The 23,842-nt window shown below is 41.8% G+C and overlaps 2 protein-coding genes across 2 annotated transcripts in view; one reads left to right on the top strand and one right to left on the bottom strand.

The window, feature by feature from the left end:
- Window positions 1-6: 6 nt before the first annotated feature.
- On the top strand, window positions 7-842 carry LOC134203900 (uncharacterized). Its single transcript, XM_062678733.1, has 2 exons — window positions 7-382; window positions 445-842. The coding sequence occupies exons 1-2, from the start codon at window positions 84-86 to the stop codon at window positions 701-703; spliced, it is 558 nt and encodes a 185-aa protein (XP_062534717.1). The 5' UTR covers window positions 7-83; the 3' UTR covers window positions 704-842.
- Window positions 843-10,830: 9,988 nt separating this feature from the next.
- Window positions 10,831-23,842, bottom strand: part of LOC134203898 (tyrosine-protein phosphatase corkscrew-like) — an 84,867-nt gene continuing 71,855 nt past the window's right edge. The window contains exons 3-4 of the mRNA XM_062678731.1: window positions 11,074-11,261; window positions 10,831-11,003 (exon numbers count right to left, since the gene is read on the bottom strand). Of these exons, the coding sequence (XP_062534715.1) occupies window positions 10,831-11,003; window positions 11,074-11,261 (361 nt within the window). The remainder of the gene's footprint in view (window positions 11,004-11,073; window positions 11,262-23,842) is intronic.

The raw sequence follows: 23,842 nt of genomic DNA, 5'->3' as shown, positions 1-23,842 counted from the left end.
AGGTGGTACCGAACATCTACAAACTGGTAGCACACGAATTGAAATCCATTGAGTTTGCCACGTTTGTCGGGAAACTGCTGAACATGGTTAGCGCGTACTACCCAATGAAACGGCTTGCGCGACAACTTTTGGATTGCGAAAACGATCAGCCCTTGTATTACTTCCGGTTTGAGTATGACGGCCGTTTCGGTTACTCAAAGCGCGAGTTAAGTAAAGGCATGATCCGCGAACACTTCTACGGGGCTGTCCATGGGGATGACTTGGCGTACGTGTTCTCGCCGTACATTGTGCGTGAAGCTCTGGCCAATCGTAGTGCATTTCGAGAGGAATGGGAAGTGCACAAAAAGATGGTCGAGCTTGTCACTAGCTTTGTGAAATTTGGGTACGAGTCGCATTGTAACTTTTAGCCAAATTGATTTGTTTATGTTTTATTTCTGATTTTAGAAATCCAACTCCCGAAGAGCAAAGCTCAGACGTTTTCTGGCCGACTTATAATAGAGGAAATACAACCGAACGACGGTACTTAAATATAGACAAAGAGTTTGAGGTACGGATTGAGCGAGATGATCAAAACTATTACTACCAGTTTTGGGAACCAATTTATCAGTGTTTATACTACTTCGATTGTGATGCTATGGATGCAAAAGTAAGGGAGCTGCCGGAAGGGGATTACTCAGATAAACGGTTTACGAATTATAGATAACAATCGGTTCAATAAACGGCTATGTCGAGTTTGATTTGCCATCAACTAAGAGCCCGGTAAAGGTCTGAATAAATGCAATTTTTATTCGTCCTTAATTGAAAAACTACTTTGAACATACAAATTTTGTCATTTTGAACTTCAAGGCTTTTCAAACCCCTAGAATGTAGACCATCCACAACAAATCGATTCGTCTGAAATTTTAACGGTTTTCAACTAAAGCCTGTCCACGTTAAATTTCGGACAGTTGGACAATGTTCAATTGATTTGTCGCCATTCCATCAATTTGAACAAGAGCTAAGACATGCTGAATGCAACAGTAAAGCGAAGAGATTGAGCTGACATGTAAATAGATCGTCTCAGTGGTTGGTAAAAATGTTTAAAAATCGCGTTTGTAGATGGGTGTCCGAAATTTAACGTGGACAGGTTTAATACCTACCAAGTCGTAAGCAACATCATTGACGATGATGTATGATGCAATAAGTGGATGTAACGCAACAAAATAAAATAAATTACGAAAAACCTGGAGAATCTAATCATAATCGATTATTTCCTGTTGATTAAGATCTCTGGCGATAGTGGAAATGTGGGTAGTATTCGTAGGTGCAGTCTTGAACGCAGCGTGCTGATAGTAATTGAGTGAGGGATAAAGCTATGTCCATTTAGAATCCGGAATAATAAAATCATCTGTATCTCGGCAACGGATTGACGTACAAAGAAGGTTAATACATCAAAACAAGGGTAATTTACTGTACTTTAAGGGAAAATTATTGATACAATTACTTTCTTCTTGTTTCTAGTAAAAATTCGCACCTTCTTCATTATTCCTCTCATTAAAAGTTGCACACCTCCGGAGTCAACTTCCTTGGCACATTTGTTCCTCATTTTGGTCATCTGAGTCGCGTCTCGAGCTGTTTTTCCACTTTTTCCACTTTTCTTAAGCTTCCGCTGCATTACTGCCCAAAATATCTCGATGGGCCGGAGCTGTGGGAGTTGCGTGGATTTATGTTTTATCGATGAAATCTTCGTTATTATCGCGGTACCACTGCAGTGCACTGGATGACCTCCCGGCTGTAGTGGCAACTCGCCAAATCTGGCCAAAACTTCACGGGACCTTTATGAGCTTTATAGAAGGTCGACCGCGGTTTTTTGAGACATTCCTCCTTGTACAACTTCGAGTCCATCGTCTTATTCGCCACAAACACTTAGGTCTTTGCCCCACAGTTGCATATCCCTTGCCAAAATCATCAGTTTTTTTTGCAAGTTTGTCCAAAAATCAAACTTAAACCTCGCAGAACTTCTCCTCGTGCCGTCACCGTGTAGAATTTTTGGCTAGGAAGCTGTCCGAAATCCATTTTGACGTAGGTTTCATCGACGATGAGCAGGATTATCAACGTGGGTGTGCAGACTTTTTTCTCTCCTGTCGGCATGCATCTGGAATAATTTTTGACACGCTGCCTGAAACTTCGTGAAATTTATACCACAGCAAGTGGGCGCCTAGGTAGACAAACCGCTGTAAAAGAATTCTTGCAGCGGTCACTTTCCGTGCCGCTGCAATACAATAAATGATTCCGGATTCTAAATGGACATGGCTTTAGTAATAACAAATATTCAGTCCTGGTTTATGTCCACGGTTGAATATTCGTAATTGGATCACATTTTTGCCTCTTACGTAAATGACCATTCGATGGACAGTGATAAGTTCTTCAAACGTAATCAATTTCACTGAACTGAAGTGATAGTAGAATTAAAAAAAATTAAAGCAATCATCATTGTGGATTTCAATGGAACATTACTGGAAACATTGAAGAGATCAACCGATGGCATTGCAGTGGATACATGACTGCCTTCAATGGAGATCCGAACCGGGTTATACTTAAGGCTCACAATACAGTTTCAGCTCAACATCTCCATTCCGAAGGCTCACATGAATTACAGCAGATATGCTTTTTAGAATTCTATAGGAAGTAGTAAGACTCACTCAGAACTCACATAACCATTATTGGCGTAAATGAGAAGGGGCTTAACCCTCTCTAGATAAAATTAGCCCCCCTAAGATTTGAAAAGATAGTCATCATTTGTCAACATATAGCATAATGAATAACTGCAAAAGTTTGAAGATAAAAGAGTGATCTCTCCCCGAGCAGGAGAAATTGGATCAATAATACCTAATTCTGTTATTGATACCACACTCTGTTATGAACTAGCCCTGCATAAGAGGTAAAATACCAAAGGAATAATACCAAAAACTAATATGCACAATACTTAAGCCATAACAAACTCAGTTATTAAATTGAATTTCAATACCAAATGCATAACCTATTATTATTCGTTTGGTATTGAAATACCTAAGCATGGTATGCCTCAAGTATTCTGCATATAAGTTTTTGGTATTATTTTTTGGTATTTTACCTCTTATGCAAGGCTAAATCATACCAATTTCTGTTATCGAGGTCGTCGCTCCTGCTCGGGTCATATTCACACTATCATAATGAAATGAGTGGAAGACAAATCTAGACCAACATTTGAAAAGGGCGTAACAGCCAAAATTTATTCCTTCTGATTCTTTGTCCACATATATAGCTTTATATGTAGACGAAGAATCAGAAGAATAAAACACATACCCTAAATGTTGGTCTAGAAAATGAGCTTGTTTCTCATTTCTGAGAAAGATTGCCATTAGCATCCGAGAAGAATTCTCATTGGAATTTCTTTCAGAATCATCTAAGTATTCCAACCGGAATCTAGAAGAATTCACACTGAACCCGAGCAGGAGCGACGACCTCGATAACAGAAATTGGTATAAACTAGCCTTACATAAGAGGCAAAATATAAAAAAAATACCAAAAACTTATATGCAGAATACTTTAGTATTTTTAGGTATTTCAATACCAAACGAAAAATAATTGGTTATGGATTTGATATTGAAATTCAATTTAATAACTGAGTATGTTATGGCTTTAGTATTGTGCATATTAGTTTTTATTATTCCTTTGGTATTTTACCTCTTATGCAGGGCTAGTTCATAACAGAGTATGGTATCAATAACAGAATTAGGTATTATTTAGCCAATTTCTCCTGATCGGGAATTGTTTTCGGTATCGTTGAAGGATACCCTTGGGAATCTCTCGGGGTTTTCTTTCATAATCCATGGAGGATTTGCTTCAACAACTCTCGTTGATATGCTTCGGAATTCATCCGGAATCACTTGAAATTTTTATTCGGAATCGTTCGGAGGTTTGCTTCGGAATTCCTTGACGATTTGTTTCGGCATCCCTTGAAGATTTAATTCGGAGTCTCTCGACGTTTTGCCTTGGAATTTCTCGACAATCGGAATCCCTCGACAAATTGCTTCGGAATCATTCGATGACTCGCTTCAGAATGCAAATTTCTCGAAGATTTAGTTTGGAGTCCTTTGATGAATTGCTTCGGAATCATTCGCCGATTTACTTCAACATCCTTCGATGATTTGCTTCGAAACCCTGATTCCCTTAGGAATTACTGGAGGATTCTATTCGAAATTTCTGGAGAATTAATTCGGAGTCCCTAAACGATTTGCTTCGAGATACCTCGACAGATTACTTCGGAATCCTTCGACGATCTGCTTCTAAATCCCTGGAACATTCACGCTTCTACATCACTGGAACATCCCTGTCGGAATTTTCTGGAATATTCCCATCGAATTTCCCTAAATATTCCCGTCGGAATTCCTTAAAGATTCCATTCGAAATCTCTTGAATCTCTTCTCATTTGAATCCCTAAAACATTTCCGTTGGATTTTCTGGAACATTCCCGTCGAAATCCATAATCCCAACAAACAAATTAAGCTGAATAAGCTAGTGTTTAAGCTGAAAAAGACTATTTTTGGCTATATAAGCGCTTCACCCACCTTCAATGATTGTTGGTATTCCCGTTGGTATTCCTGGAGGATTCCGTTGACATCCCGAGATAATTTGGAATCCCAGGAACAATCCCTTTTTTAAATTAAGGTTCCTTTCGGTATGCTCTGAGGATTCTCGTCGGAATCCCTGAAACATTCCAGTCGAAATTACTAAAGGATTCTCATCACAATCCTTGGAGGATTCTCGTCGGAATCCCTGGAAGAATGTAGATTTTTTTTTCATCAGAGGTAGATAGTATATTAATGAAATATGCAAAAATATTCACTGCCTACCGGTACGAACGTGACGCCGATCCGTCACATATTGTCCTTGGAGTGTTCGGGACGGGACAAATCCGAGTTCTTATCGAGTTGTTGTTGTTGTTGTCTGAACTAGAAATACTAGAATAAGAGATCGGCGAAGACGCCATCTTGTTTCCAATTGAACCGTCAAAAACGGTTCCAATTCGACTTGCATCCATAAGAACCAAGCAAAAAGTTCAAGTGTTGCTAGTCTTATTTTAACGATATCATGCATTTTCATACGTTGCTATTTCGACAATTTTTTCACTTCGCTGGTCTCTAGTTATAGGGTTGCTAGTCTGAACCACCTTTGAGTTTGGACGCGCTTTCTGGCGCTCGTGTATATAATTTTATTATTTTGGCTTTTCATAAATATTATTAACTGACCACGTAAGTAAGTACTCCGCGTGTGACGCATTTCACGCAGCATGTGTAGGAGTGCAGCCCAATCACGAGGAAGTAATGTGGACTTTAATGCTCCCACTTCTAACTACGAAAACTTAGCTGCCACTCACGACGAAACGCTTAAACGCGTAGAAAAAAATCTTGGTGTCATTAAGCAAAACATTTCAAGCGTCACCAGCAGTAGAAAAATAGTGCTACGGAAATAAAAACCCAGATTAATCCACCTAGCGGTGATAGTGCCTTTCTCGTTTCTTGCGAGTGAGTAATTTCGTCGCACTTTTGAAATGAAAAAAAGTATTTTTGCCATTACTTCTGAGCCCATAGTTCGATCAAGTCAATTTCCAATAGGAAACAATGGGACAAGATTCTGTGTCGAATGCAACTTGTTGCGAGCAAATCGGTTGAGAATAAGTGCCTAAAAAATGAGCTAGACTTTTTAGTGTGCTTTTATTTGGAAAAAAAAGTATTTTGGCCATAACTTCTAAGCCCATAGTCCGATCGGGTAAATTTTCAATAGGAAACAATGGGACAGGATTCTGTGTCGAATGCAACTTGTTGCGAACAAATCGGTTAAGGATAAGTTCCTAAAAATTGAGCTAGACTTTTTAACGTGCTTTAATATGAAAAAAAAGTATTTTGGCCATAACTTCTAAGCCCTTAGTCCGATCGGGTCAATTTTCAATAGGAAACAATGGGACAAGATTCTGCAAATCGGTTAAGGATAAGTGCCTGAAAAATGAGCTAGACTTTTTGCACACACACACACACATACACACACACATACACACACACAGACATCACTCCAATTCGTCGAGCTGAGTCGATCGGTATATAACACTATGGGTCTCCAGGCCTCCTATAAAAAGTTCGTTTTTGGAGCGAACATATAGCCTTTACGTATACTTTGTATACGAGAAAGGCAAAAAAACAAATTATCAGCTCTACTGGACACATCTTCAGCACTCACCTGTAAGGCTGTAGAAAAGGCCACCAATTCGGCAGCAGGTGTAGCTGTAAAAGCAATAACGAATACACCAACAACAACAACGGAAGCAGAATACTCAACCGATTTGCTGCCGGACTTCATGAATGCTGTCAAGAGCGACTTGGTAACTCGGCAATAACTGAAATAACATCAGCAGCAGCAAAACGAAGCACAACTGGAGACTTCCCTCACTTAATTTCTTTGAGTGAGCAACTTTTAGAGAAGGTCAGGTCAGTTTCTGCTGCTATTTTCAATATTGACTGCAGCACTGATAAAAGCTCAACGTTCGCAAGCAAGACTTTGGCGGATGAACTAGCAGAGGAATCCCTAGACAAAAACTACACCGAAATTAATTTAGTTGCTGAAGTTCACATTCCACAATCTCCACTTAGGTAATATCAACGCAAAACAGCACCAACCAAACCCAGCTCTTGCTGGGCGGAAAATTGCGCGTGATGCCATTGCCGAGCTTTTCGCTGAGCGACGCGCAAAAATGGTTAAACTAAGTGCCGAAGCGCAAGTCAAGGGAAGTTATGTTAGACATCTTAATGAAATTGGTTGGAAATGCAGGTACCAGGTAAAAAATGTAGCTGGAGCACAGACTGAAAAAAACTGGAATAATACCGGCATCATGAAATTTCCAGAAAAACCTTCACCAATAATCCGTTGACTGAAAAGGCGACTCATAGTAAAAGACATCATAAACAAAAAGCACCACCAACAATCCCCATCAGAGGCAAAAACAACATCACAACTTCCCAGAACAGCAAAAACTATAACAACCAACCTACAGACAAACAGCTACTCGTAATGGCAAAGCATCAATTTTCCAGACCCCCAGCATCTACGCACCACTCAATTGCAACTCTCTCTGCTCCTGCTGCAAAATCGTTCATCAATTTAAAAAAAAAAGGTGAACGATAAACCCGGCCAAAAAACAAAACCCACACCTACATCAATCCACAACCAACAGAATACATCAAATATCGGAAATCTGCAAAACTTTCAACAACAACAACATCTACGACAAGAACAAAATGATCAACAGCATCATCATCCAGAACATCAATAACATCATCAACAGCACCAACAACAACAACAACATCAACAACAGGAAATACAACTACCAAATCCTGACAGCCAGTTTGAGTTAGATCCGATGAGACCACCCATCGTCCGTCTGACTCAGCATTCCACCGAAGGAGACGGCCATTTCCTCAAAGACAGGCTACGTGACCCGAGCATTATGAAGGTTGTTCGGTCGTTTTTGGCATACATGAAGGACCAGTCTGCTAATGTATGCGTCGAAGGAATGACTCCAACGAGCATCAGGATGCTCCTTGCATCTGAAGGATTGCCGGTGGCACCAGAACATCTACATCAAATATTCAGCCAAGTTCATCAGGAATACGGAATTAGGCCAACTGAAGCCGCAGCTGATCTACAGTCATATCGCCAATACCTGTCCAGCGAGTGGACGCATCACCTACAGCAACTACGGGAGAGGTACCACTCTCCTTCCCCCGGAAATTTTCGCAAGTAAGGACACCTTCTTCGGCTGAAGAAAGTGGCACTATCTTATCGACCGACGTGACGGGGTAAATATTTTAACAACCAACGTACTTCCAACAAGTTCTTCATCAAAACAGAATGCGACTGAAATTTTGATTTACTTTACAGCCCAGCAAAAATGAAGGAAATTCATAATAACATTTTATGCTCGTCCTTCTCTGTTATTTTGGCAACTGAAACCAGCTGGGATGAAAGCGTGAATAGTGTAGAACTTTTAGGAAGCCGCTTTAATGTATTCAGGAACGACCGTGATTTCTCAGAATCTAAAAAAAAATCTGGCGATGGAGTTCTAATCTAATCTACAAATTTTGATTCATAAATAATAATTGGGTGAAATCTAACATTGCAGGAGAAACCCACGTTTTCTCCTCTGTGTATTTTCCACTGGAACATGCGCAAACAACATCTTATGAAAGCTTTTTAAAAACTGCAGAAGAAATTTTATCGGAACTTCCACCTGAAGTCAAAGTACATTGTACGGAGAGTTTATTAACGCACCGCTGACTTTATTCCAGATTCAGAGAACGAACAAATTCTACTTCCAGTCGCTGAGGAAAATGAAGCACTAATGTTTATATTTGACAGAACTGCTAGCTTAGGACTTAACCAAACCATCACATTAAAAATCAATAGAATTGTTACCTTGATTTTCTACAAGAAAATTTCTGTGTGTCTGAATCATTGAATCCGTTATGGAAAAACGAAACATTTCACACGGCAATCGAATACTCTTTGTTCGTTCATGAGTATCAAAAACCCAGCGACAGTGACTTTGAAGAAGTCCTTGAATACCATAAAGCAAACTATGACAACATAAGACATAAGCTAAGTAGATTTAACTGTAAGCAAATTTGATATCTTCTATAACATCATTTTTGATATTATTATCAACGAGGTTACAAAAAGAAGAAATCGACGGAGCGGAAATTCAAAATGTGTATCTAATATGATACAATAGGCAGATAAAAAAATTTAAAGAATCGTAAGCAAAACTTACATAAAACTTACAAGCTAGACAATACGAATAAAAATTTGGAAAAAATATTTAGACATCTGCGATCAATAAAAACTAGCAATTCTAGCGTGTTTTTTGAAAACGTCGTATGTCCAAATGAGGGACTCTCTTTCATTACGCTCTCTTTCACTAATATCTAAGCTAGTTTTGCATTTATTGCAATGTTTTCACCTCAACACGCTAAACAAAGCAATTTTCTTCAGATCTCTGTTAAAAAATCCGATGTAAATGTTAGTATGGCTTCGTAATAATCGAAAAAGAAAGTAAACAAAAAGAGCTTCTCTTTTGGACTTACGACGTTTTCAAAAATCACGCGAGAATGGATGTAGCATTTGAAGAGCACAACACTAAAACAGAAAACGAAATAGTCATGCCCAAAGAACTTCTTCAACTACGTAAAATCAAAATTAAAATCAGACAATATTCCCTCATCCATGTATTTAGATGAACGCGTCGATAATTGCTCGGAAGATATCTCAATTACCAAAAATTCTTTCGGGATTAAGATTCGTACGAAAGCTGTTCAAGTGCACCCATAGTCTTCTCATGAATCCTTCTAATTCCTTTTAGATTAATCGGTTTTCATGACAAAATCATCTGAAATTATTTATCATAATTTGAAAGTTTTGAAAATAATCATCATAAGTTCCTCTTGAGAATGCCTTGCTTCTTGAGTTCCTCGAGAAATTTCCTCATTAATAAAAAAAAATAGTTCATATATTTGGTAATGAATGTTTATGAGTTGATCAATTGTTCAATTTCCCGATTGGTTTCATGATTTCCCGCATTTTTCCCGACTGGATGGTTATCCTGGACCAGTCAATTCATTGGCTTATTTAAAGTCAACTCTCCCAAAGGATCCATATTTTAGAAATCAATTATTAACCTGGAGACGAGCCAGCCTCGGGCTGAAAGTCTCCTTAATAAAGACAAAAAAAAATTGTTAACTTTAATTCGATTAAGCGAAAGAACATTTCTGGATCTGTCAATCTTCATGTCATTCATTGCTTACTCATCCTTAATTTTGTTCCCAATCCATTTTCAGATCTTGAGACCTATTGTACCTTGACCAGGTGTTTTGCACATACTAATCATTATTGATTTATTTATTTTACTTTGGTTACACATCCTGGATATTACTATGGCTCTGGACCAAATCGTACTTTATTATTTATGCCAGTCTTTCCTTAATCCTTATGCTGGTTTACAACCAAACACTGTTCATTAATTCAACACATTTCTTGAGGAAATCGTTGCCATGTGATGGAATCGAGATGTTAACAACGAATGACCACAGATTGTTGAGTTGTTTTGCCTGGAATTGAACACAATTGGCCATACTCGACTACGGTCGACAAGTCTCCAGACAAAACTCGAGTCGAGAATATCGATCAAACATCTTCTTTAGGAATCCACAAGCTGCAACGAAATGCTAATTATCTTTTACTTGGAAATTTCTTTTGTCTCAGATACCCTCCGAAGCGTAGGTGGCATGTTGCTTTCCCTCATTACTACCGAGAACAGCTCTAGACTCGACATTAAAGAATTCGCGTTTCAATATAATTTCCATTAAAGTTTAGACAAGGCCGGATAGTTTGGCCATAATTTCAAACGTTACGTGGAAAGGCGTATGCATTTAAAATATTTTTTTTTCATGTTTTACACTAGAATAATTATACATGATTACAATTAATTGCATATTATTCGGCAAATCGGCCGTACAAAAACCACAGCACAGCACATGTTTCGAAATGGACATATTTATATGAAATTTGCGAAAAAAATCCACGTGCCGTGGAGGAACTCGAACCCTCAACCTCCTACTCTCTAGATAGGCGTGATAACCCCTACATAACAAGACCACTTAAAGGTCACGTTTGCGGAAAACCCATCAGAATACATGATTGATGGAAATTGAGAACCTGGTAAACCTTTTCCCGATTTTTTCCCGCATTTCCCGATTTCCCGACTCACTGGCCATGCTGGATTATAATTACGAAAAAATAAACTAACCTTTCAGTCGTTGGTTGAGCGCATATCAGCGGTTGTTTGAGTTCGATGATTTGTCCATTCTTCTCCTTCAACTGGCCCCCGTTTTCCATATAATACTGAACCAACTCCGACAGGGTGGCAAACTTTTCACCTAAAAACATAGAAAACCGGTTTGAAGTTTGATCGCTGAAACATATCCCATTCAGACACCCGAAACTTACCTCCGTACAGGTCGAAAAAGTCGCCATTGTTCTGGATCTTGATGTGGGTCACCTCTTTGCCCCGGCGGACGGACAGTGTGAAGGCACCCGGACTCGATGACGATAACCGCGCCAGGAACGATCCATCGAAACCTCGCTCCAGCAGTAGCGTTTCCGCCTCGACGCCCGATACCGATGGGTGAAACCACCTGGTGAGAGAGTTAACGGTTTGGAGGAGAGAAAGGAGAATAATTGCAATTAGTATTCTGAGGCAGAATATAGTGAATGAAAATAATGGATATAAGAACTTTTATCGAAAGACTAACTTTTTTATGAAAAAAGTATTGAATCACGAGGCGAACCGGTCCAGGGCCGAAAACCTCATTAATAAAGATATTAATAATAATAAGTATTGAATTGTACGTACTTCAGGCATGTGAAAAACTTTTCACGAAGATGCATTTTACTTGTCAGCTCATAGCTTATATTTATTGTGTGAGAACACACCAGGATCAGTGCTATAGTTCCTTCCCCCACGAGGGAGTGCCGTACCTGATTATAAACAATATTAAGCCTGCAATCAATCGGCGTTTCTGACTTTAAACCCCGAATAAAGTCATTTGCGATAATCACTTTTCGCTAGTAAAATATCATTGCATACGTATTCAATGGGATTCACAAAGTTGAGCTTGTCATTGACCCTGACTTAACTGTACAAACATGTCTTGTACAGCCATTGCTGCGCGTTTGAGTCCAGGATGCAGGATTCCATCGAGACCCAAAGCCTTGGCTACCTTAAGGCTCTTTGCATCCCTGGTTACCCCAGGGAAGTGGCCACTTTTCGAAAAGTTTTGAAACCCAGCTTACAACACATCAAACTGATTTGCGGCATTAAGCAATATTTGAGGTCCAGTTCAGGATCTTGAGCAAAAGCTAGAATGTGCTTATGACTGAAAAGGAGTTCTCTCAACTGACGTCGACGTTTACACCAAGAGACGTCATCAGTTCGAGGTGAGAAACGCACATAGTACGGTACATGGAAAAGAAGGATGCTCCAGATAATCGTGGCATTGTGAAAACAAATGTCATTCACAACTGGAATCGCGATCAAAACTCTTCGCAAACTGACCAAAAATGACTTGATCTAGAAGTGCGTTTACCTTCACCGTCTTCCAACTTGTTTTGTAATGTGGTGTCAGCGAACGAGAATTTCGATTTTTTTGGTTATCCAGGGCGAATTATCTAGAAAATTGAGAAGAAAATCGATAATTGCGAAAGGTCCCTGAATATTGTTTCATGCTGGAAAACTCACAAGAATTTAATACGGCACCACATTATATAGTCCTCGAGGATTACAATTCGAATCCTTGACGAGGACATCAATAGGTTACTGGGTTTAGCCAACAGCAGCTTATGGGGCGGGCACAAAAGAGTAGCCAACGAGCAAATTAGTGCAGTGTGTGTTTTATTCGTCGCGAAACAAATAAAATACCTATTTGGTGTCGGTGGCTCATGCGCATGTATTGTGCTTTGCTCCGGTCAGAGCAAGCGCGATCTAATAAGTACAGAGCGCTGCCCGTCCGTTCGGTCGTCCAAAACACGATTCTCCTCAGTTTTCATATGCCACCGGGCGTGCAGGGTTTAACTTTTTTAACTTTTTTCTAGTGGCGAGACAGTGAATTAGTGATCGCATCACTTACCAAAGTGAACCCAGATAAAATATCCTAAACAGCTAACACAATAACACATCCCGAGACAATCGTGGAGATGCAGAGGTTTTTCTTTATAACTTTATTATGGAGACTTTCAGCCCAAGGCTGGCTCGTCTCGTAACATGCAGAGGTGTTCTCGGTCTCTAGTAGCAACGAGAGTCGAACTAACAATCCTCCTCTTCCTATATGACCATAAGGACGTCGCCGGCACCATTATTGACGATAAATATTTGAGCTCCCGAAACGTGTACATTGAGAATGAGTAGCTAATCCCAAGCCCCATTTATTGTGTTCTCATTACAATTTTGCAAGTACTAGTCAATAACGGAGTAGCAACTACGAATTGTGCGGTCATAATGCTCATGCTCAGCAAGTTATGGGGCGGGCGCAAAATGACTCTTTTGGGTCGAGTCCCAGGGTCGGAAAAAGAGGTCTCTTTGCAACTTCAACGACCGCCTTAATTGCATCCACCGTCGATCTGCCTTATCGGAATACGTACGGCTTCTCCGATAAGTCGATCTCGCCCTCCGTGAACTGCGTCGGTCTATTAAGGATAATCATTTCCAGAAGCTTCCCCAGTGTACCCAGCAGGCATATGAGCCTATACGATGCTGGATTCCCCGATGGTTTTCCTGGTTTCGGTAGCAACACCAGTTTCCACTTATCCGGAAAGTAGCCATCTGCTAAGGCATTTCTGCAGCAACATCCTGAAAAAATCTGGAAACGCCAGTATCGCAGTTTTTTAGAGTCACGTTTGGAATTCCATCCGGACCCGGAGCTTTTTCACCTTTTGACCTTTCGCCACTAATGACAGCTCGTCGTTGGAGACTTGCATACCTGCTGGTGACTCGGTTTTCATTTTCGTACGGTGTGGGCGGTCACGTCGTAGAATCATGCTGCCGGAAAAGACCGTCCACGATGATCTTCAGCTAGTCCGGACACATTTCTGCTGGCGTCGTTGGACCCCTGATCTTCGCTATTGCGACACGATGAGCATTGCCCCAAGGATCAGCGTCAGCTTCTTGGCACAACTGATGGAAGCAGTTGGACTTGCTGATTTTGGTCTCCCGTTTCAGTTTCACGGAAAACTATCCTACGCTCTGCTCTGACTGTTTCAGAACTTGCCCTCTGGAGACGTCTCCTGGCTCTGAGACAGGCAGCACGGAGATTGGCAAGGGATTCGCTCCGCCAGTAACTTGGGCGTCAGCTGTTCAATGGCTCCAGTTTCCTCGGCATCCACGTTTCCGTCAGTTCATCTGCTTCTAGATTTGTTGTGCTGCTGTCAACTCGAAAAGGTTTGATGAAAAGCTACTTGTCAAAATCCTTCGTCTTCCATCTTCGCCCGCTAGTCCTTATGGATGATTACCATTTTTCGGTCGATCAAATTCTTCGTGAGTGCATTTAGCATCCGGTTATACTACTGTAAGGTCCACCTTGGAGGTGCGTAGCAGCTTCATACGAAGATCCCGTTAATTATGGCGATAACGAAACCTTCGCTAGAGCTGTCTACCACTCCTTGAATAGGGAATTTCTTCATCACTTGGATAGCCGCAATCCCTGATGAATCCGCCACCCAGTTGCCATTATTTGAAGGGATTCGATACGGCTCAGCAATAATTGCCACGTCGCACATTGCTTCTGAAACCACCCGTCGTATGGTCGTTTCCGTCCGTGAAGAGCAGGCATCCCGATTGCTTCGTCCAGTCCCTAGCAACGTGTCCTACTTGGCCACACTTTCTACATAGACCGGATCCGTCCGGACCTTTGCAGTTTCGCGCCTGGTGTCTTTGGTGACCCGCGGGTTGAGTCTCAACGGGCACACCGACCATCCGACTTTCACCTTGCCCACCTCCACCATATTGTAGACAGGAACTGCTGGTAATTGTATCGCTGTTACTTATGTACCACCGTACTACCGTACGCTTTCTTCAGCCGGATCGTCATCTGCACCTCGCTTAGCATATATTGCAAGACCAATTCGTCTTCCGACGTAATCTCGTCCACGTCTCTACACTCGACTGCTGCCTCCTGTGTTAAATCGCTTTCCACAGACCAACAGACATAACACTTGAGAATACCGTGGATAATCAAAATTCGGACACACTCAAAGTTCGGACGCTTGAATTCGTATGGGAAATTTTCTGAAATATTTCATCGAAATGTTTCGTCAAGCTAGAACGGAAGCAATGTCATTTATTTTATACAGGTCCGGTTGTGCATGCCTTTTGTTTGTATTAGTAGCTCAAAAAGTGTAAACATTTCTGATCAGCTGATTGCTGACGTCAAACTCACACCAAATTTCATTCATGAGGTGTGAGATTGACGTCACCGTTCTTTTGTTTCCGGCACCCGAGCCACCGCCGTCGTCGTGCAAAACGAACACTGTTACTGATTCCGACATTTAACGAACACGTTTGTGCTGTCTCGCCCGAACCTGTATAAAATCCATAACATTGGAACGGAAGGACTAATAGTTTTTGCTTGTTTTAGTATAGTTACATTTTAATAAGACATGTTAATACAATGCGACGAAATGATTAAAAGACAGTCTGAGCTGTGCAGTTAGAATTGTTTTCAATAATTCTTCCCGGTACTGTGTAATCAGGTGTCCGAAGTTTGAATCTTTGTGTCCGAAATATGAATCCAACCCCGCCGGTGTCCGGGGTTTGAATCAAACAGAAGCCGGTCATTTTCATAAATTACAAACATTCTTTGCAATATTCTGCATGTATTAAATACGTAGTACAAAGAAGAATACTGTATTCAGTGATTGCAATGGTGATTTAAACGGTGTGATTTAAAATGCGAGTTAACAGGATGTTTGTATATCAGAAAGTGCTTAAGCGTCCGAAGTTTGAGTTTGCACGGTATCTCCATGTACAGTGATTTACTGACCAATATTTATTAGTTGGGGCGCGTGCGTCGATTCTGTTCGAGATTGACGTTTGCTCATTAGCGACACCTGGTTCGTGATTTGCCCAAGACAGAGTAAACAACAGTTAGTGTTCGCGTGACGATCAACTTAATAGCCTAATGTTCCTATGTTCCATGTGTTATGTCTGTTTGTCTGTGCTCTTACGTTTGCTTCACTGCCCAAGGATTTGGTAACAAGGTTCCGGAAGGCCGTGCTTTTGATCGTAGGATTCTTTTTCAGCGCAAAAAGCAACTGCCCCTTCTGGGTACGCCTAGTCCTCACTACTTTCTCACCCAAGTCTTTGAGCTCCGGCGTTGCACTTGACCCTCTTTCGAGGAGATCGACGTTTTTATTTCTTCTACTGTTCCTTTTTGGAGATCGCTGCATCTTCCCACTTTTTGCGAAAACATTTGCTTGGAGCGTATTATGGGGAATAACCGTTAGTCATTAGCATCTAAAACATCAATCGAAGTGGAGTGGATGAACAGTCGTCTACAATAATTTATCTACGGAATAGAATTAGTGTCCTGGAATTTCAAGGTTCTCATCAACTGTCTCGCTCCGGTATACAACCAGTAAGTCAGAAGGACAAAGCAGGAATACTGCGGGCTGAAGCTGAAGATCACTTGGCACGAAATTCCTTTCTTTTTATTTCAAGTGAGAGTGCATTTACATTACATGTGTGGTGGGAAAAGAGGTCTTCTGTTTACTTTATCCCTGACTGTTGCTGCTAGTTATTTCATAGCTAGGAAGTGAGTATGAACAGGCAATGGTATCAATATCCTACAAATCTCACCCACTGGCAAAGTGCCCTAACAAACGGATAGCGCAAAACTTATTCCATCAGCGGATCCACGAAAAGTAACAACAAGTTACACCGACGGATCCAAAGCAGCCGGCAAGGTCGGCATATAGGAACTATTAACCGGACATGACCTCCGTCTTCTCGACAAAGGCCGCGGCGATTTTCCGTGCGTCGCCCTACCCACTCTCATCGTCACTGACTCGGCAAGCGTACTGGCCGCCCTTTCGTCCAACGCTAACCGGCATCCCTACATACAGGCCATTCAGGAGGCCTTTGACATTACACTGATGTGGGTACCCTGACACTCCGGGATCAAATGCAACGAAAGCGCCGACATCCTTGCTAATACCGGAAGAAGCAGTCCATTCCTCAGCCGCGGCCACTGATGCTAAGTACAGGGTGACCACTTAACTGCATTTTTCCCGATATTTTTTTAAAACTTCCCGATATACATTTGAAAATCTATATACTCTTACTCTTTACTCTATATACATAAAAATTAATTTCTGTCTGTCTGAACCTTATAGACTCGGAAACAACTGATCCGATCGGTGTGAAAATGTGTATGTAGAGGTTTTTGGGGCCGGGGAAGGTTCTTGAGATGGTTTGAGACCCCTCCCCGCTTTGGAAAGGGGGGCTCCCATACAAATGAAACATCAATTTCTTCATAACTCGAGAATTAATCAATTTTAGGCGAAACGAAGTTCGTCGGGTCTGCTAGTTTAAAATAAAAATATATCACCAGTACTATGTGATAGAATCAATATGTTAGCAATAAATGGCCAGAGATTGTTGAGGTGTCGTCCTGGCATGGAACATAATTGGCCACACTCAACTACGGTCGACAACAGTCTCTCGGAGATTTCCATGGTCTCAGAAACCTTCCATCACCACTACCTAGAAAACATCTAAACTTGACATCAATGAATTCTGGTTCCAATTGCTCTTTTCCTTGTACTTTTGGAAAGGGCAGATAGTTCCTCGAGTGAAAATGATGCCATTGGTCTTTCTTTTTTGTAATTCACGTGCAAATGGCTTTACGGACGCCGCTGATGTTACAAAAGTTGAATACTTTTGAATTCAGTTGAAATAAGCCTTCCTTGAGCCTTCCAAACAAATGATAGATAAAAAAATTGTACATATTGGCACTGCTCGAAAAACAACCTTCATACACTTTTATTTAAAAAAAAGTTGATTGACAAGCATAGTTGCACATGTTTCGAAAATGGACAATCTCCTACTAGGAGGTTGAGGGTTCGAGTTCGAGGAAGGCCACTAACACGTTGGATGCACGCGGTTGAATCGGACATTGGGACCCTAAACATTCAGGGAAACCGGAGGAACATAGCCCAAGACCGAGTATTATGGAGCTCTACAATACGCCTGGCATCAACCAATACGCCTGGTGTATCAACGCTGTAGCCAAACAGGTGTGTATTCTTTGAGCTTTCTACGAGATTTTGCTCAGTTACATGGAAAGTGATTTTATGACCCGTTGTGACCTCTGGATTCGACCCTGGTAAAATTTCCTGGTAAAAAAAAAGAAAGTCAATTTCATGTGGAAATGGCATCCTTTGAGCTCTTTATTTGGTTTTTAGGAGTTTTTGCAGCCACATGCCAAGTTTCATTACAATTGATTTGACCCCACCAGTTGTAGACCCGACTATGTTGAGGAAGGTCAAATTCGAATAGTCGAACGCATTTTTTGTTGACCTGTAATACTTTATTCAATAGAGGAAAACGGAAATAAATCCGAAATATGTAATAGGCCGTTTCTTCAACTATAGCATCATCAACGTGCACTGTCAACACGAAGAGAGACCCGACGAAGAGAAAGAAGCGTTCTTTGCACAGCTGGAGCAGACATACGATGGTTGCCCACTGCGGGAAGTCAAAATCGTCATCGGTCTGCATACCGTATTGAATGACAAAGACCAACGATCCATAAACTTTGCAGCCTCCCGCGGAATGGTAGTCCGAAGCACTTTCTTCCCTCACAAGAATATCCACAAGGCCACATGAAAATCACCTAACCAAGAAACGGAAAACCAAATCGACCACGCTCTAATCGACGGTAAATTCTTCTCCGACATCACAAACGTCCGTACTTATCGCAGTGCGAATATTGAATCCGACCACTACCTCGTTGCAGTATGCCTGCGCTCAAAACTCTCGACGGTGTACAACACGCGTCGGAGTCGTTCGCCCCGGCTAAACATTGGGCGGCTACAAGACGGCAGACTAGCCCAAGAATATGCGCAGCAGCTGGAAGTGGTACTCCCAACGGAAGAGGCACAGCGTCTCTTGAAGATGGCCGGAGAGATATTCGATCCGCCATTGGAAGCACCGCAACCGCTTCTCTAGGCACGGTGGCCCCGGATCAAAGAAACGATTGGTATGACGGTGAATGTGAGCAGTTAGTTGAGAAGAAGAATGCTGCATGGGCGAGATTTTTCGGAGGAAAAAGCGCCAGCAGGAAGATCGAGACCGTGAAGATACGGTGCAACTGTACCGCGCTAATAACCCACGAAAGTTCTGTGAAAGTTGAATCGTTCACGTAAGGGCCACGTACCACAGCCCAAAATGTTTTTTTAACGAATGTAATGGAAATCTGCAACCAGACACCTGCGGAGGCGAACCCAGCTAGTGTGGGGATGGGATCACCACTGTCGACCCACTAAAACCAACTCCTTCATCTGCAGTCATTTCCCCGGCTCGCAATTAAGCAATACTTCGGGAGATGACTATTGGGCATTGTGCCCCCAACATGACGTACACAAGGTGAGGTGCTGCCGAAGCATCAACCCCCCGACACTCCTGCCGGCATAGCGAGACTTTTGTGTCCCCTAATGGTGAGGTGCCGCAGAGGTATCTGCCCCCCACACTCCTGCCAGGCCTCACCAGACTTCAGTCATTCTAACACTACCGACCACGCGTACCATGCGATCCAAGGATCTACAAAAAGGGCGATAAGCTGGATTGTAGCAACTACCGCGCAATCACATTGCTGAACGCCGCCTACAAGATACTCTCCCATGTCAGGTATTGGAGAAATGCCGCGAATACAACGTGCCCACACATCATCTATTTATCGACTTCAAAGCCGCATATGATACAATCGATTAGCTATGGCAGCTAATGCACGAAAACGGATTTCCGGATAAACTGATACGGTTGATCAAGGCTCGAGTCCCTTCGAAACGCGCAGAGGGTTACGGCAAGGTGATGGTCTTTCGTGTCTGTTATCCAACATCGAATTGGAGGCAGTAATACGAAGGGCAGCGATTGACGTGAGTGGTACGATTTTCACGAAGTCCGTCCAGTTATCTGGTTTTCCCGACGACATTGATATTATGGCACGTAACTTTGAGAGGATGAAGGAAGCCTACATCAGACTGAAAAGCGAAGCTAAACGGAAAGTGCTGCGTACCATCTATAGTGGGGTGCAGATGACAAATAAACCACGAGTTGCATCAGCTGTTGGGAGAACCATCCATCGTACACACCGCGAAAATCGGAAGATTGCGATGGACTGCGCACGTAGCCAGAATATCGGACAGAAATCCGGAGAAAATGGTTCTCCGACGGGATCAAGAAGGCGAGGTTCACAGCGAGCAAGGTGGATCGATCAAGTGGAGGACGATTTGCGTACCCTCCGCAGACTGCGTGATAGGCAACGTGCAGCCATAGACCGAGCTGAATGGAGAAGACTTTCATGCATTGCACATGCCACTCCGGCCTTAGCCTGATAATAAATAAAAGAAATAAAACAATTGAGGACTGATTTGGTCAATTTCGGGTATGATTACGTTCAGAAATTCTACAAGAAAACAGATCTCCGGAAAAGATAAGTCGAAATAACTTCCTCTCCTGATTTCCTAATCTAGAACCCAGTCATCTCCATCAAGAACTGTTGGTTTGCTTAGAAAAGCAGCAACACAAAAAGCTCAGCTCTCAATAACAGATTGGGTTAGCTTCGAGCGAACTTCTGATGCTTTGAAAATATAAAAACAAAACGAAACCAAGCCTCTATGGTAGTTTAATCCTTTCACGTCTCCATTCCTGGAATATCCAACCGGCAATAATCATCCAATGCAACCGGTGGGGACGCTCCTTGGCCAAGCGATAAGATACGCGGCTACCAAGCAAGACCACAGTGAAGATGGCGGGAATCGAATTCAGAAAATTTTTGTTTTGGAAATTTTCTCGACATGATGACATTCAAAACTTCGCAGTGAATAACTGTGGGAAAGACCTAATGGAGGAACACCGTGCTGCGAAGCGGCAATGTCCCAGCGGGGTATGTAATGCCAACAAAGAAGAAGATTAAGAAGAAGTAACCGGTGGTGTTCCCTTGCATGGAAACCACTCATTAAAATCAATCCACGTCACGTATTGCACGTCCATCCGAGGCACCATCATCATCATCATCATCAACAACAACATCACCCCGAAGCCAACCCATCAGCCACCAGCACAGGCAGCCGTCGAGCAGATTATGCATCTTTTTGCAACAAAGTATCACCACGAAAATAAGAGAACTCAAAAGCCGAACCTTCCCCTCGGTGGCGACCACCTGCGCCTACGCCTCCACCACACTGACTGCCTGGAGAAGATTTGCGTGAAGTACAACAAAACAAAACCTGACCATTATTGTGCACTATGGTACAAAAAGATGGCCAAACTTACTTACCAATCATAGGCATTCGGCAATATGAAGAAATTGTTACTGAGAAGATTGTCAGATGTATAAATGTTTCTTTGTCATGCTTTTAATAAACTTGCTAGAATCCTTACGCTTCTCGTTACATCCTCCCATCCGTTCTCTCATAGCCTAACACAAATGAGGAGGTTACAAGCAAAGTAAAAACATACATACCTTTAAGATCGGCAAAAATTTTGAATATTTGTTGGTAATGTGTATTTTGTTTTAAGTTTCTAAAATTCTTAGCAAATCGACGCATTTCTCCTCATTATAATATTATATGAATTATTCTGCCGTAATTCTCGAAAAGCGAATGATTTTTTTGTTATACTTTTCTGACACCACTTTGCTTCTATTTGTAATGACACTATTTCTGGACTTTGCGATTTGGACATACATTATTTCGCAACCAACCTTGTTTTATCCATTCCGTAGAATGTGAACGTATTTCTTCAAAAATAATTCCACTGCCTGACAGAAGAAAGCCTAATTTGTCGGATACATAACGTAATTTTCTCAGAAAAACCCGACCTATAAAATACAGCTAAAGATAGGCCGATGCATTCAGCTGGTTGGTACTGATGCCGCCTACTCTACGTATCGAACACAGCTTCTGATAAACCGTTTCATCATAAATTTTGAGCATGTCAAGTTTATTTCTATAAATAATAATCAATTTTAGCAGAAATGTTTCCAACGTGATGCCATCCGCATCCCAATTATTTGGAAGCTCGCCTACAAAGCAGAGCATGCTTATGAAGAGTGGGTTTGTATTCCTATCCAGCCTAGCAAATTTTCAGTTGTATCTGCTGTGTGATGCGATACTAGATTTTTTTTTTTCAATAATTTCGCTAAACAAATACGAAGATAGGAGTTGTGAAAAATTCAAAAGCAGGTATTTTTTTTCCTTGCATTGAACATTGAATATGGGTTAGAAGAAGTACTATTGGTTCATATTTCGAATACATAACACATTTAAAAAGTCAACATAAATGAAAATAAGTGGTCTTTTTTGGTCAAACTTTGCCAAATTCTGACAAATTTTGTGTCCAATCTTCAAATTCGAGATCAAATGGTAGGTTTTCTTCCCAATACCGGCTTTTCCAAGGAAGGTGAACGCTTTTGTAGGTGATTTTGATTCTGGTTTTAGATTCTAGAAGCTCAGTAACATTTGGCCATTAATTTAGCTCAAGAGACCAAGATTCGCTGAGGATCATCGCTTCCCGGGCCAATCGGTATAATAAGAGTAAGACTTTGGCCACTTCCTCTATCAACGTTGTTTGCATTGCATTGTGTCGCTTTTTTTGTTCGAAGCAGAGATACGTATCACGTAGAATTCCATTCCCAGAACAATTAGTCAAGTGGTCGACCCTCTACCATTCGGGAACACTCGAAGGAGAATGATTGATCGAATGAAGCTCACCTCAACCTTGACATTGCGCGTGCACACAAACACACTACAGAGGAGATTACGATCGGTACTCGCTGAGATTAAAGATCGAATTCGATCGCGCGTCGATCAGGTTTTTTTTTGTTTTTGGAACTCTCATTAAATCGTATCAAATATAACAAAATCAACCAACAATGGTGACACTCATCGCCAATAACGAAACGACCGAATATGCGGCACGTCGCACATGTGCTGCATCTTTTTGACGATTATTACTATCAACAGAGAGTCCACTCGCTACACACGTACACAACCCACCGACGACGACCAAGCAACCGACCGATCGATTGACTGACTGACTTTTTGACTGACTAACTGAAGACGGCGACGCGATCCGATGAAGGTGTGCGAACCGCGCTGGCTCTGATCGCGACAAGCCGGCTGCTGCAATCGAACTGCATTTTTCGAGCGATCATCTGGTGCAAATGCGCGCACAACACACCGGGCTTCTGCCCGGTGGTGCAAAGCTAGCGCGTGCAAAACCCAAAAGGGGAATCAACTATGGATGCATATAGCGGCAGCAGCAACAGCATACAAAGTGTGCGAAATTGCTTCCTTCAACCTACACTTTGGCAGAGGGCAACAGTAGAGCAGCACCAGAAAAGGGGCTCGGGGAACGGGCCAGGGATCTCGACGACACACTGCCTGCAGTAGCCGGCAGCGCTGAGCATCTGATGTGCGATGCGCGATCGCGATGGGCAGCACGCCGGATGACTAGGGGTGACCGAACGCATTCGGGTGAGTAAATTATATTCGATCCGTTAGGTTTATTTTATGCACAATATGGTTGGCAGAAATTAGCAAGTCTGGCGAGTAATTTTCTTCTAATTTGAACCAAGGGCAGAGAAACCTTTTTTGTAGCTGATTAATTACACTGTGCCAGATCAACCAAACTAAAGCGCTTATTGGAAAGGTTGATCAATTTTGGGGGAACAACAAATCTTCGAACTTAACTATGATAATGATCGAAAGTATGTACTTCCAATGTGTTTACCAACAATTTAACTTATCAGCCAAAAAAAAGGAATACAAATTTGGACGAAAAACCAAACTCACTGAACATATCTTCTTCTTCTTCTTCTTCAATGGATCTACATTCCACCTGGAACTTGCCCAGCTTTTCAACTTAGTATTCTATTAGCATTTCCTCAGTTATTTATTGAAAGCTTATATATGCTCGTGTATGTATCATATGTGGCAAGTA

The sequence above is a fragment of the Armigeres subalbatus genome, unplaced genomic scaffold, assembly GCF_024139115.2.
Source record: "Armigeres subalbatus isolate Guangzhou_Male unplaced genomic scaffold, GZ_Asu_2 Contig288, whole genome shotgun sequence".
Taxonomy (NCBI): domain Eukaryota; kingdom Metazoa; phylum Arthropoda; class Insecta; order Diptera; family Culicidae; genus Armigeres; species Armigeres subalbatus.
This window is presented reverse-complemented; position numbering and strand designations above follow the sequence as displayed.

Coding starts and splice junctions, on each gene's coding strand:
- LOC134203900 (XM_062678733.1), top strand. CDS start 84: ATGGTTAGCGCGTACTACCCAATGAAACGGCTTGCGCGACAACTTTTG. Junction 383..444: donor ACTAGCTTTGTGAAATTTGG/GTACGAGTCGCA, acceptor TTCTGATTTTAG/AAATCCAACTCCCGAAGAGC.